This window comes from Gigantopelta aegis, chromosome 6 (assembly GCF_016097555.1).
Source record: "Gigantopelta aegis isolate Gae_Host chromosome 6, Gae_host_genome, whole genome shotgun sequence".
Taxonomy (NCBI): Eukaryota; Metazoa; Mollusca; class Gastropoda; order Neomphalida; family Peltospiridae; genus Gigantopelta; species Gigantopelta aegis.
Genome location: NC_054704.1, coordinates 77,249,357 through 77,262,431, shown reverse-complemented (window position 1 = coordinate 77,262,431; position 13,075 = coordinate 77,249,357). Strand labels below are relative to the sequence as shown.

Here is a 13,075-nt window from a genome sequence, read left to right as displayed (position 1 = left end):
AGAGAAATGTAGGTGTAGGGGGGAAATTTTGTCATGGAACAAAATATTAACGTGTTAACTAGTGGATGTGAAAAAAGAAAAACATTAACGTTTGTTTTGTTTAACGACACCACTAGAGCACATTGATTTATTAATCATCGGCTATTAGATGTCAAACATATGCTCATTTCAGAGTCATAGAGAGGAAACCCGCTACATTTTTCTATTAGTAGCAATCTATTAGGATCTTTTATATGCACCATCCCAGAGACAGGATAGCACATACCACGACCGTTGATATACCAGTCATGGTGCACTGGCTGTCATGAGAAATAGCCCAATGGGCCCACTGACGGGGATCGAACCCAGACCGACCATGCATCAAGTGAGCGCTTTACCACTGGGCTACATCCCGCCCCAAAAAGAAGAAATGACCAGCACATATAGGTTTAAAAAGAAGAGGAAGAAATAGAGTTCTGCTTACCAATATTTGGCTGGCTACAATTTGACTCTTCTTTTCTGCCAATGGGAGAAGAATCAAATTTCCAGAATTCACCATAGGCTGTCGTACAGCATAGCTTATCAGGAACGAACTGTTCTCTTCACCATCATCATCAGAAGGGGTAATTGATTCAAAATGTTCATTCTTTGAAAAACATCCTGAAAGCAAAAGAATGTGTTGACATGGTGCAATAATATACATTTATTTACTGGATGGGTAACCAAGAATAGACTGTCAATGTACAGAGGTGCAGAAAGTACTAGCCCGCTCGAGTTAAAAAATGCAGCTTCCAGTCCAATGGGCGATCTGTCTTTTTTATTTTGTTTGCCACGTGATGTTGATCACTTACCAGGTGTTCTTAATAATGTTTTGTCAATATATCTATACTGAACTAAAAAAGAAACTTCCGATTTGTACATATAGTATTTGTTGTGTTAAAGAATTCATTGTGTAATGAAATTATATAGGTAGTATTAGCCTTGAGCTGTATTATCAGGATTCATGAATTTTATCGATTATTTTTGCACTGTTAATCGTCAACAACGTGAAATTCAATTTGCACGTGCATGCATGGTTCGACATGTCCCGTGTAGTATTCAGTCAATTTGTTTTACTTGCCTTACTGACATTGTTGTCAAGTGAACGAAAACGCTTCAAAATCTGTAAAAAAATTAACGTTTTTTACATTGTAGCATTTTTAGTATGCCAAGAATACCCAATAATTTATGCGAATGGGCGATTGGCATGCTTGATGCTGGCATGTCGACAGAAGACGGTGCAAGGCATGTTGGGAGTTCTAGTCGAGCGATACGAAATCTTTGCATAAGATTTCGAGCGACAGGAAGCACCAACGACTTGCCATGTCGTGGACGTCCATGTGTTACAACGCGTGGTCAAGACCGCTATATCATGAACACGCATTTGCGCAATCGATTCCAAACTGCCACTGCTACTGCTGCTAACACACCTGGGCTTCATAATAACCGAATCAGTGGGCGAACTGTTCGTAATCGTCTGCGGGAGAAGGGTTTACATGCATGATGTCCTTACGTCAGATGCGTTTTAACGCAACGTCATCGTCTAAATTGGGCACGTGTACACACTCGTTGGATACGGCGACGCTGGAATACCGTTCTTTTCTCGGATGAATCCAGATTTTGTTTACAACTTAGTGATGGCAGGGTGTGCGTCTACCGTAGGAGAAATGAACGCTATGCTGACTGTTGTGTTCTTGAACGAGATCGTTTCGGGGGTGGGGGTTGTGTCATGGTCTGGGCAGCCATTGCCCATGGTTATCGTTCACCACTAGTCGTCATTGATGGCAATTTAAATGCTCAACGTTACTGCGATGACATTCTCGCTCATCACGTCATTCCTCTGTTCCATAACAACACCAACATCTCGATTTTTCAGCATGATAATGCCACCTCTTATACAGCTAGAGAAACTGTAATTTTTTTTAGGACAAATAACACTGATTTCATTGATGACTGGCCCGCTAAAAGTCCTGATCTCAACCCCATCGAGCATGTCTGGGATAGTCTGGACAGACGATTGAGGCGTCGTCCCAACCCACCCGCTAACGTCAACGAACTTCGTCAAACGCTCATTCAGGAATGGAATAATATTCCACAGGCAGAAATCAACACTTTAGTCAATTCTATGCGCCTGCGATGCACTGCAGTGGTCAATTCAAGAGGTGGTCATACCCGTTATTAAATGGGTTTTTTTTTTTTTAACCCCTACCACACTTGGTCAAAATATCTCCCAGTTTCTGTTAACCTATGGCCATGATTTTTGCACCAAACGATGCATCATGGAACACTCTTTAAACGCATATATAACAATTATTCCCCCGGTCTGTTTTCATCAAGTTATGTTCAAGCAAAGTTAGCGGAAGTTTCTTATTTTGTTCAGTATATATGTATATCATTTGAAGTAAAGACACTGTATATTATAATAGTATTAATAATAAATTATTCTATAGACTGGTGGACTAGTAGAAATTACTGCGGGCTAGTAAATTTTAGCTGGTTCTGGTCCGGCAGGCCAGTGAAATATGTTCCATTTCTGCACCCCTGATGTAATCCCATAAAATTGTTTGGCATGGTAGGAATTAAGGAACAATATTTCAAAATCTTAGGCAACCGGAAGTCAGTTTGCGTGAGTTTTACTTAGGTAACTGATTGTTTGGTTATGTGAATATAATTCTCTTTCATTAATGATATATGGTACTTTTAATTTACAATGTAATTGTTCACCACATAAACAAACTGAATATATGCAATGTGCTACTGGTGGGGCAGAATATGCTCACCTTTCACCAGAAAGCTGAAAGGATCACTATTTTATAGTGATTTGTGAGTGCTTGCTATCATAGTGCTCTGTCAGTCTCTCTGTCTTAGTCAGTCTCTCTGTCTCTGTCACTCACTCACGCTGTCTGTCTGTCTGTCTGTCTGTCTGTCTCTCAATTAAGTTCTATCTGGCACTGATTTAGATTTGTCAAGCCAGTCTTTGGAGTGGTTGTTTTCCTACAGGTGTGGGGACTAGCCCAGTGGTAAAGCGCTTGCCTGATGTGCGGTTGGTCTAGGATCAATCCTCATTGGTGGGCCAACTGGGCTATTTCTTGTTCCAGCCAGTGCTACACGACTGGTAATCAAAGGCTGTAGTGTGAATGCACCGCTAGGTTCAAGGGGGGAGAAGTAAAGCCACATACACAGAGTTTCATCCATCTTACAGGTACGATTATGGGCATGTCTGCCGAGTGTAGGAGCCTAAATGGGAGACGATTACTCGACAGACATTGTAATTTCTGTTCTCAGGTGATACCGAGATAGCTCAACTGACGGCAAGCACGGAGTATGACCCTGTGAAGTCCTCCCAAAAAATATCTTTGTCTCTGTATTATATGTTTGTGGCATCCTTTAATTAAAAAAAGCAAAAACAATAATAAATAAAACTTGAACATACGTAGCATCATCTCCTCCTGACTGTCTGGGTTGAGAATGGGCACATCTGAGCTGCAGGTCAGGTCAAGGTCCTCGGGCAGGTCCACGTGTATGGACAGGTTGGTTGGGTGCAACAGACGACCTTTAGACAGTCTCCGTAATCCTGCCAGGCAATGAGATAAAGAAATGAAGCGTTATTACTCACCAAACAATCTTTAAATATGAGTAATCAACAATGGTAACTGACCACAGCAATTGGCAATTGGCAATGCTGTCGAGATTGCCATAGTGTTTTCAATTTTCCACGTAGTTTTAATTTACTGTGGTGTGGACTTTCAATTTTCCAGATCACTTTTCTTAGTTCTCTATTTTTGTAATACCAACAAATTAAATGCATCTCTTACACATTAACTGCAAAACTGCCACATAATTTTTTTTTGGTGTCGCCATTTTGTTATTTGCAAGGATGTGAGAGGGGCTGGAACAAAAAAGCTTACTGCTCACATTCTTTCTTCTGAAATCGATCAAAGGCTTTCAAATAGCATATCCTGGATTGGACAAAACTGGCCAATCGCAGTAAAGCTAATGAAATCCAGCCATGGGAATGTACTACACATGAATACTACTTGCGATTGCGAATACTACTTTTTATTATTATTTATTTTTTATTTTTAAAAAGACAAAATTGAAAAACGTGTTTCCGCATAGCTCTCACATCCCTGTATTTGTCAGGTAAATAAATGAATTGCTTTTTCAATAAAATGTTAGGAAAACTAAATTAAAAAATTCCTCTGTGTAAATTAAGGATTCAAATCGTTAGAAATAAATTCAGAAATAATACTGAAAAATAAACTTCATATTTTAAATATATTTACGAAATATTGTAATTAAGTTTAAAACATAAAAGTAAACTAGATTAACTCATAAATGCAAACAGGTTTCTTTTTAAAAACTGGGGCATGTTACAGGCATTAAATTTGGGGCTTTTACTTAACGATTTCTGCTGGAATCATAACAATTATGTGATCTAGATATTTTGGGATTCCATCACGTTATGCTTTCGACACCAAAATCTGACATTCACAGCAGCATAGAATCCTGCTAAATTAGCACCTTTTGTTGTTTCAGAAACTAATGATATGGTCTCCAAGCATGCTGTTCAAGAGAAAATGGTTTTGCTACACTAATATTAGCAGCTACCTAAGAAATACAAAAACAACAAATATACAACATTAGGTGAAGTAGTTCTAACCTTTGGGTTTCTTCAATCGTCGTACTTTTTGCATTTGTAAATACTTCTGTTCCAAAGATGGTTGAATTCCAGTTATCAGACATCCTGAAAATCAGATGCAAAAAGCTGGTTATTGTATTCAACAACACAGTTATCAGTTACTTAATATTACTACTGGAAATATTCAATTGTTTTGCTTAAACTTTATTGGTGAAAGTAGTAATATTTGATAATGAAATATTATGATTTGGACCGAGCATGTAATTCAGAAGCTTTTGGAATGAAACACTATGTACAAATAACATTAACTTTTATTAAATGTTTCCCATTTTTATCCCTTTTCTTATGAGAAGGGAGAATTCACATTTCCTTTTGCAATCCTAGATTAGTGCCTGGAATATTAGATTAATTAAAATAAAAAGAGAGAAAGTCAACAAGAAGTTCTCAATTGTTTCAACCATATCATTCATATATATTTTCATTTCTCTATTTTCTCAAAAAATGGAAAATGCTTTAAGAATCTGCAAACAGTGAAAACATGTGGGAAACTGGAAAGGGATACACGGACACTGATAGCATTTAGTATTTTAATTTGAAACTTTAAGCAAAACATGCATACAACTGTTATAGGAAGAAGGAAATGTTAATTTAACAACACACTCAACACATTTTATTTACGGTTATATGGCATCAGACAATATGGTTGAGGACCACCCAGATATTGAGAAAGGAAACCCGCTGTCGCCACTTCATGGGCTACTCTTTTCGATTAACAGCATGGGATCTTTTATATGCACCATCCCAGACAGGATAGAACATACCACAGCCTTTAATATACCAGTCGTGGTGCACTGGCTGGAATGAGAAATAGCCCAATGGGCCCATCGACCCTACATCGAGCGAGCGCTTTACCACTAGGCTACGTCCCGCCCCCATAACTGTTATAGAGTTAACTTGCACATAATTAATATCTACACAGGCTGTAATATTTACCTGACTTTCTCCTATCATAGATTAGCCGCTCATTTTTATACCACTCCAAAGTCTGTACTCTCGTTCTCTGAGATCTCCGGAGACCTTCCGGAGCCGACTTGGGGAAAACTGGAAAACAGTGACCAAATGTAAACAGCATTTTGTATTCAAGCTACAAGGTGTTAGCTGAGCGATTAGATGAGCTGCCAGAAATGTTGGATATTTGCAGGTGAATGATGCCAAAGTTGAGGGTCAACTTATGAACAAAAATCACATTAATGCATGACAGAATGTAACAGTTTAGACATCAATAAGTTAGTTTGTTTTTATTTAATGACACAAGTGCACATTTATTTATTAATCAACAGCTATTGGATGCGAAACACTTGGCAGTTTTTACACTCAATCTTCAGATTTTATATGCCTTTCTTCACAGACAGACCAACACATACCTCAGACTTTGATGTATGTCACGGGTCGTTGGTAGTAATGGAAAAAACCCAATGGGTCCACTGCGGAGGTTCAATCCTCAGGCAAGCACTCTATCCTGCCTCAGATATAAAAAAAATGCCAGCAGTGGAGAGGTGGGGAGGGTGAAAGAGTCCTCCCCGACCCTCTAATTCAGGACATTTTTTCATCTATATCTATTTATAGAGTATAAACCTGTCTTAAAGATTTTAATTGATTAGTTATTTAAACTTCTGTAAGTTATTTAAACTTATGCTCATTTAGACATAACAATGTGATTCTGCTCCAAACTATACACAATGCAGCGAATGAGAAGAAAACAGTAGGCAGTGACTCACTAATTTTTTCTTTCTTCGTGCCTGGTACGGATGTGGGTGTAGCTGACGTGGTGACCTCGGCAAAGTGCACAATACTGTCTTCCACAGACGAATGCTGAGAAGAGCTTCCTAAAATAATATATACACATGGATGAATAACATTTCAGGGCCTTATTATTATTATTTTTTTTTTTTAATCCCACTGCCCTCTTTCCTTTCTCTCCTTTGAATTCCATCTCATTTCTTCCCAATCTGGCAACTCTTCCTATCTTTCAACTTCTTTCGCTGTCCAACTCTGCATCCCAATCCTTGTCTCCAACCGTGACAGGTGCTTGTCTCTTGTGGCTATCTATGCGACACACCTGTCATTCTTCATCAGCTTTTAACTGTGGGCTTAGTCTGACCACTTCGGGGAGTGTTCAGTAGTTACTTCTGGCATTGTTAAGAGGCACCTACTATACACCCCTACTACATGTACTAACAGTCGTTAGTTAGTGCCATGGGTCAGACCAGCTTTATTAGCGGCAGAGGACGAGGATGCCAGCTTAATTTGCATGGCAACTGTAACTCCATATCTTGTTATTTTCAAAACCACAGTTTCAAGTTTATATTTATGTAGTATTTGTCAAGATCAACAAAAATCCAAAATGTGTATTAGTTGTACAGCTTAATATAGATGCTCTTAAAACAAAGACTCCATGCCTTCTACCTTCCAAAACCATTGTTTTATAGTTTGCATATTATTTATCTGGATAAGCATAAAGCCAAAATGTTTATTAATAGTACGGTTAAATGCTGAAGGCCTGATACAAAGATGCTCTTATAAACCTGGGGCCTAATTGACAAAGGTCTCTCAGGCTCTGCTAGACAACAAAGCATCCTCTTTGCAAGTCTTTTAGCATTGCACTGAGGTCACAAAGTTGCGAGAGTTTAGTGAATTAGGCCCCTTAATTGCATCTTTTATAGAGCGTGGTGAGCACAGACTAAAATTGGTGTCATATATGTACCTTCAAAATATTGAGAGAATTTATCAATGGACTAATGATGTGTTCATGTGTGTTAGGAAATTGATAAAATTTACTCTACATGAAAACATAATTTATCAATAGGTATTTGAATTTATACCACAATGTATGAAACAAAGTAAAGGAAGATTAACCATAATACCTCTAGTTGGACTGATAAAGGTTCTCTCCACCATTTTGTTTATTGTCACTCGTCTCTGTTTTCTCTCCTTAGACCGGACTCTGCCTGGCTGTACAAGACATGTAGTCAGTCTCCTCTGAGGCAAACTTCCTTTAGATCTTTTACCTTTTATTGAAAAAATAATAATATAAAAAATAACAAAATTAAAATAATGACAATAATAACAATGAAGACGATGACAATTACCAAAATTATATGAATTAAAGAAAAATAGAAGAGAAATCCTTTCACATCAGATTAATTTTTAAAAATCACATTTGTTATATTTCTTTCTAAGCTCACGGTTCATACATAAATTCCAAACCTAAATATAGAGGCTTTTTAGGGTCTATGTAAGTAAAATTTAGGGACTAAAACTTTGTTGTCCGCCATTTACAATGACGTTCAAACTCAACAAAATAATGCACTGAGATTAAGACTCTTGATTAGTATTTTAGAAACATGTTTCGTTTTAGAATGACCAATCAAGCGCTCCCCGAAAGTTATGAATGAATCCTTCTATGAACAATACCGAACATTGATGATGTTGGTATAATTTTGGCTTTGTTTACACACCAACGTTTGAGCGAGCACAGAGATCAACAAATGAAAGTAGATATTGATGTATTTTTGGCAATTTATTTAATGTTTCCGGAAGAAGAAAAATGTCTAATGATTTCAGGGCTTATATGGCCCAATTTAGGGCCTTTTGTGAACTTGCCTGTAAAATATAGGGCTTTTTAGGGCTAGATAATCAAAATAGGGACTTTTTAGGGCAACCCTTCAAATTTAGGGCCTTTTCAAGCATGTGCGAACCTTGAAGCTGGCATTAGTATCTTTATTTGGTCGTCATCTTTAAAAGAACTACACAAATTATCGTTAGTGATTTGATTTCATCAAAGACATTTGTACATCCAATTCAACCAACATTATAAAAGTAATGTTTCTAGGGAGGCCACTCACATGAATTACATGTTGCAATTTTACCTTCATGACCTACAATATTTAGCTTTTGTCAGGCCTATCATCATTTTAAAAATACCAATATCCCTAAATGCAGGCTCATGCTTGATGAGTCCCATCTACTTAAAAGTCAATTGATCTAATATTATAATAAATGATTTTGATCATTCAGAATCTGGGTAAAGAAAAGAAAAAAAAGAGAAGAAAAAATACTTAGAAACAGCTTAAAGCAACAAATAAGTAAACTTAATTTTGTTACAGTAAATATTTTTTTGTGTAGATGACTAAATTTCACAAATTAAGCAACTGCTTTTTATTCAAACCTTTTTCACTTGAATTTGTTGAAGTTGAAGTGAACGATCTGCAATGAAGCGATACACCACTCTGGGGAATCTCCAGTGGCAATGTCATCGCATGTCGAATAGAATCATGAACACTTACTGTCAAAAAAAAAAAGAACACCATAAAATTAAATTTCTCACCCACATTTACCATAATCTCATTTGGTGTTACTCAAAGTGTCATTCATAGATGTTCATCTCAAAATAAATTGAAAATTAATTCACAAAAATAATTAATGTATATATAATTTATCATTAGTTATATAATTCAGAATCTTTAAAACAAAATTGTTTCCAAAAAATATATTTTTAAAATTTTAAATTAAATTGAATAAAACAATTGAATCGTAAACAGCAGGCTGTTTAATCTGTAGCTTGAAGTATCTTTATAAAACTTCACCTCACAGGATCGATGTCTGGAAGGAGGAGAGGGAAGAAACAATCTCTAATAGGGGTTGACAGCTTCTAGTAGGGGGAGGGGGAATAAGTCATATTTTTACCTTTATTTATATAGTGTAGGACAAAAAAAAGAGAAGAAGTACATTTTCATCCTCATCCACCCCCGGTTACTATGGGCCTGTGATGTACAATTCTGATAAGTCATTAAATACAAATTAAACAAATCTTACAGTTTGGGGAATGACACGTTTCTTGGAGTTCTGATCCTACAGTCAAAGACTTCTTAGACTCTGAAACACAACAGAGCAAAATATGAACCAAAACTAAAAGTGAAACAAAACATCTGATGCCAAATTTACGAAGCCTGTTTTTCTTAAACACATTTATTTAAGCATTGTACAAACATGTAGTTACACACGTTTAAGTCAAAACAGCTTTGTAAATTTGGCCTTTGGATGTCAAACAGATTGCAGGAAGGAAATGTTTTATTTAACGACACACTCAACATATTTTATTTACGGTTATATGGCGTAGGACATATGGTTAAGGACCACACAGATATTGAGAGAGGAAACCTGCTGTTGCCACTTCATGGGCTACTCTTTTCGATTAGCAGCAAGGGATCTTTTATATGCACCATCCCATAGACAGGATGTGCTAACATACCACAGCCTTTGATGCACCAGTTGTGGTGCACTGGCTGGAGCGAAAAATTGCCCAATGGGCCCACCGACGGGGATCAATCGCCAAAAACCAACTGCACATCAAGCGAAAGCTTTACCACTGGGCTACGTCTAGCCCCTCAAAACAGATTGAAGACACCCCCCCAAAAAACCCCCAACCCCAACAACAACAAAGACTGAGGCGTATTGAAAGACTAAACTTTTTAACATCACCAAAAATACAATATATTATGACTTCTATTTAGAAATAACTTAAGTTTTCAATTTCCTACCTTATATCTGTTAGTTTAGTACTAAAATCTTATGTTTATTGTTTGTTTTTTATTTTATTTACCAAGCCTTGTCTTCATACCATTACAAAACCTACATTGTTCTTCACACAAGTTATGACCTATTTTGGTGTTGCAATTTGCGGCTCATAAAAGTCTGGCTTTACTACTTCAGATTTGAATAAACATCGAATTAGATTCAGTTTTTACAAATATGTTGTTGAACTAGAATACAGTTTTTTTTTATCTGCTTCAAGATCACCAAAAGTCATATCCACAGCATATATCATTTGAAGCACATTCCTATGCAGTATTTATAAATAAATATATACCAGGATAACCAACCTTTTGTATTCTTCTTCTTTGACAGTTTGTTTCTTCTCGGCAACTTCTTGGTGGAAAGCTTCGAAGGCAGCTTCTGTTTCGAGGGTCCCGACTTTATACTTTCAGCTGTTGAGTCTGTGGTCCAACAGTCAGAACTATCCGACCGTTGAGTTCCTTCATTTTTACATAACTGTTTACTTAACTTACTAGGAGATTTTCTTGTTCGATCCTTCGTATTACGAATAGCTCGACTTGATGTGTCAGATATACTGGAGTATTTTCTCTTTCTTTTTGGCGAAATTGTGGAGTCACTGTGTGATTCCAGACTCTTAACATCAGCGCATACATCATCTATCACATCTGTCCTGGGTAAATCTGAATCAGTCAACATATCCGCCCCACTGTCTGGCTTATCGTCCACTTTCTTTCCTTTCCTTTTAGGCTGCTTTTTTGTGATACGTGGAACTCTGCTTGATGTTTTCTTTGCTTTAGATGAAGAACTTATGACCTCATCATCTTTTCTGTGCTCTCCTGCGTCAGACAGAGCAGGTGCCTCTGGTTCATCTGAAAGTCTTCTCACCATATCTTTCTCATCGTCCGATTTTGTTTTCTTTGATTTCTTCACTGACTTTTTATTTTTATCCAAGTTCTTCTCAGGTTCCGAGTCAGAATGACCAAAAGCCTCTGGTTCATCGTCCTCATTTGAAAGTCTTCTCACCTTAATTTTGTTATTTTTATTTGGTAATTGTTCCTCCTTATCTGATTTGGCCTTAGTTTTCTTTGATTTCTTCACAGACTTCTTGTTTTTATCAAAGTTCTTGTCAGGTTCCAAGTCCTCAGGTTCAGAATGACCAAAAGCCTCTGGTTCATCGTCCTCATTTGAAAGTCTTCTCCCCTTAACTTTGTTATTTTTATTTGGTAATTGTTCCTCCTCATCTGATTTGGCCTTAGTTTTCTTTGATTTCTTCACTGACTTCTTGTTTTTATCAAAGTTCTTCTCAGGTTCCAAGTCCTCAGGTTCAGAATGACCAAAAGCCTCTGGTTCATCGTCCTCATTTGAAAGTCTTCTCCCCTTAACTTTGTTATTTTTATTTGGTAATTGTTCCTCCTCATCTGATTTGACCTTAGTTTTCTTTGATTTCTTCACTGACTTCTTGTTTTTATCAAAGTTCTTCTCAGATTCCAAGTTCTCAGGTTCAGAATGACCAAAAGCCTCTGGTTCATCGTCCTCATTTGAAAGTCTTCTCCCCTTAATTTTGTTATTTTTATTTGGTAATTGTTCCTCGTCCTTTGTTTTGGTCTTAGTTTTCTTTGATTTCTTGAGTGACTTCTTATTTTTAGCCATGTTCTTCTCGGGTTCTGAGTCAGACAGAGCAAAAGGCTCTGGTTCATCGTCCTCATTTGAAAGTCTTCTCACCTTAATATTGTTATTTTTATTTGGTAACTGTTCCTCATTTTCTGATCTGGTCTTAGTTTTTTTTGCTTTATTTGCAGACTTCTTGTTTTTAGCCATGTTCTCAAGTTCTGAGACAGACGAACCAAAATCCTCTGATTCATCTTCCTCATTTGAAAGTTTTTTCAACTTAACATTATTATTTTTATTTGGTAATGGTCCTTCAACATCCGATTTGGCCTTAGTTTTCTTTGACTTCTTCACAGACTTCTTGTCTTTATCCAAGTTTTTCTCAGGTTCTGAGTCGGACAGACCAAAATCCTCTGGTTCATCTTCCTCATTTGAAAGTCTTCTTACCTTAATTTTGTTACTTTTATTTGATAATTGTTCCTCATCATTCGTTTTGGTCTTACTTTCCTTTGCTTTATTTACCGACATCTTGTTCTTAGTCATATGCTTCTCACCACCACTTACATTCAATTCTGAAGATTTTTTACCCACATTTCTTTTCTGTTTTATTATTTCGGATTCAGTATCACTCTCAGTACTGTTTTTTTGCGTATTTGCTTTCTTCACTGGTTTCTGTTTTTTACTGATCACATCTTTACGGTTTCTTGTCTTAGCGTCAGTTGATTTAGTTCTTGTATTTCTTTTAGAAGTCTGTTGTTTTACAGTTACACCATTGTCGCTGTCATCATCTACAATCAAGAAGTTGTAATCATCTTCTTTATGGCTTAATACTGAACTCCGATTGTTGCCTAAGCTCTTCCGTGAAAGACAGAGGAACATATTAGAGTCAGTTTCTGATGAGTCGAGACATTCACTGTTTAGTTTTTTACTTTGCTGCTTTTTCCTATATAAAAAAAAGAGAAAAAAAAGAAAAGAATGCATTATCAGTATTAATAAAAATTCAGTAAGGTTTATAGATTCATATGGCACATACAATATAAAATATGCACCTTCTGTTGTTTTCTTACATTATTTTTAATTTAAAAAAAAAAAAAGTTTTCTTTAACGACACCACTAGAGTACCTTGATTAATTAATAATCGGCTATTGGATGTCAAACATTTGGTAATTCTGACATGTAGTCGTCAGCCTT

General features: G+C 36.7%; 1 protein-coding gene across 1 annotated transcript in view; it reads right to left on the bottom strand.

The window, feature by feature from the left end:
- Nucleotides 1-13,075, bottom strand: part of LOC121374733 (serine-rich adhesin for platelets-like) — a 35,595-nt gene that overhangs the window by 4,306 nt on the left and 18,214 nt on the right. Inside the window, exons 13-21 of the mRNA XM_041501840.1 lie at nt 10,603-12,827; nt 9,536-9,595; nt 8,889-9,005; nt 7,585-7,728; nt 6,439-6,546; nt 5,654-5,761; nt 4,682-4,765; nt 3,452-3,592; nt 464-639 (exon numbers count right to left, since the gene is read on the bottom strand). Coding sequence (XP_041357774.1) covers nt 464-639; nt 3,452-3,592; nt 4,682-4,765; nt 5,654-5,761; nt 6,439-6,546; nt 7,585-7,728; nt 8,889-9,005; nt 9,536-9,595; nt 10,603-12,827 — 3,163 coding nt within the window. The remainder of the gene's footprint in view (nt 1-463; nt 640-3,451; nt 3,593-4,681; nt 4,766-5,653; nt 5,762-6,438; nt 6,547-7,584; nt 7,729-8,888; nt 9,006-9,535; nt 9,596-10,602; nt 12,828-13,075) is intronic.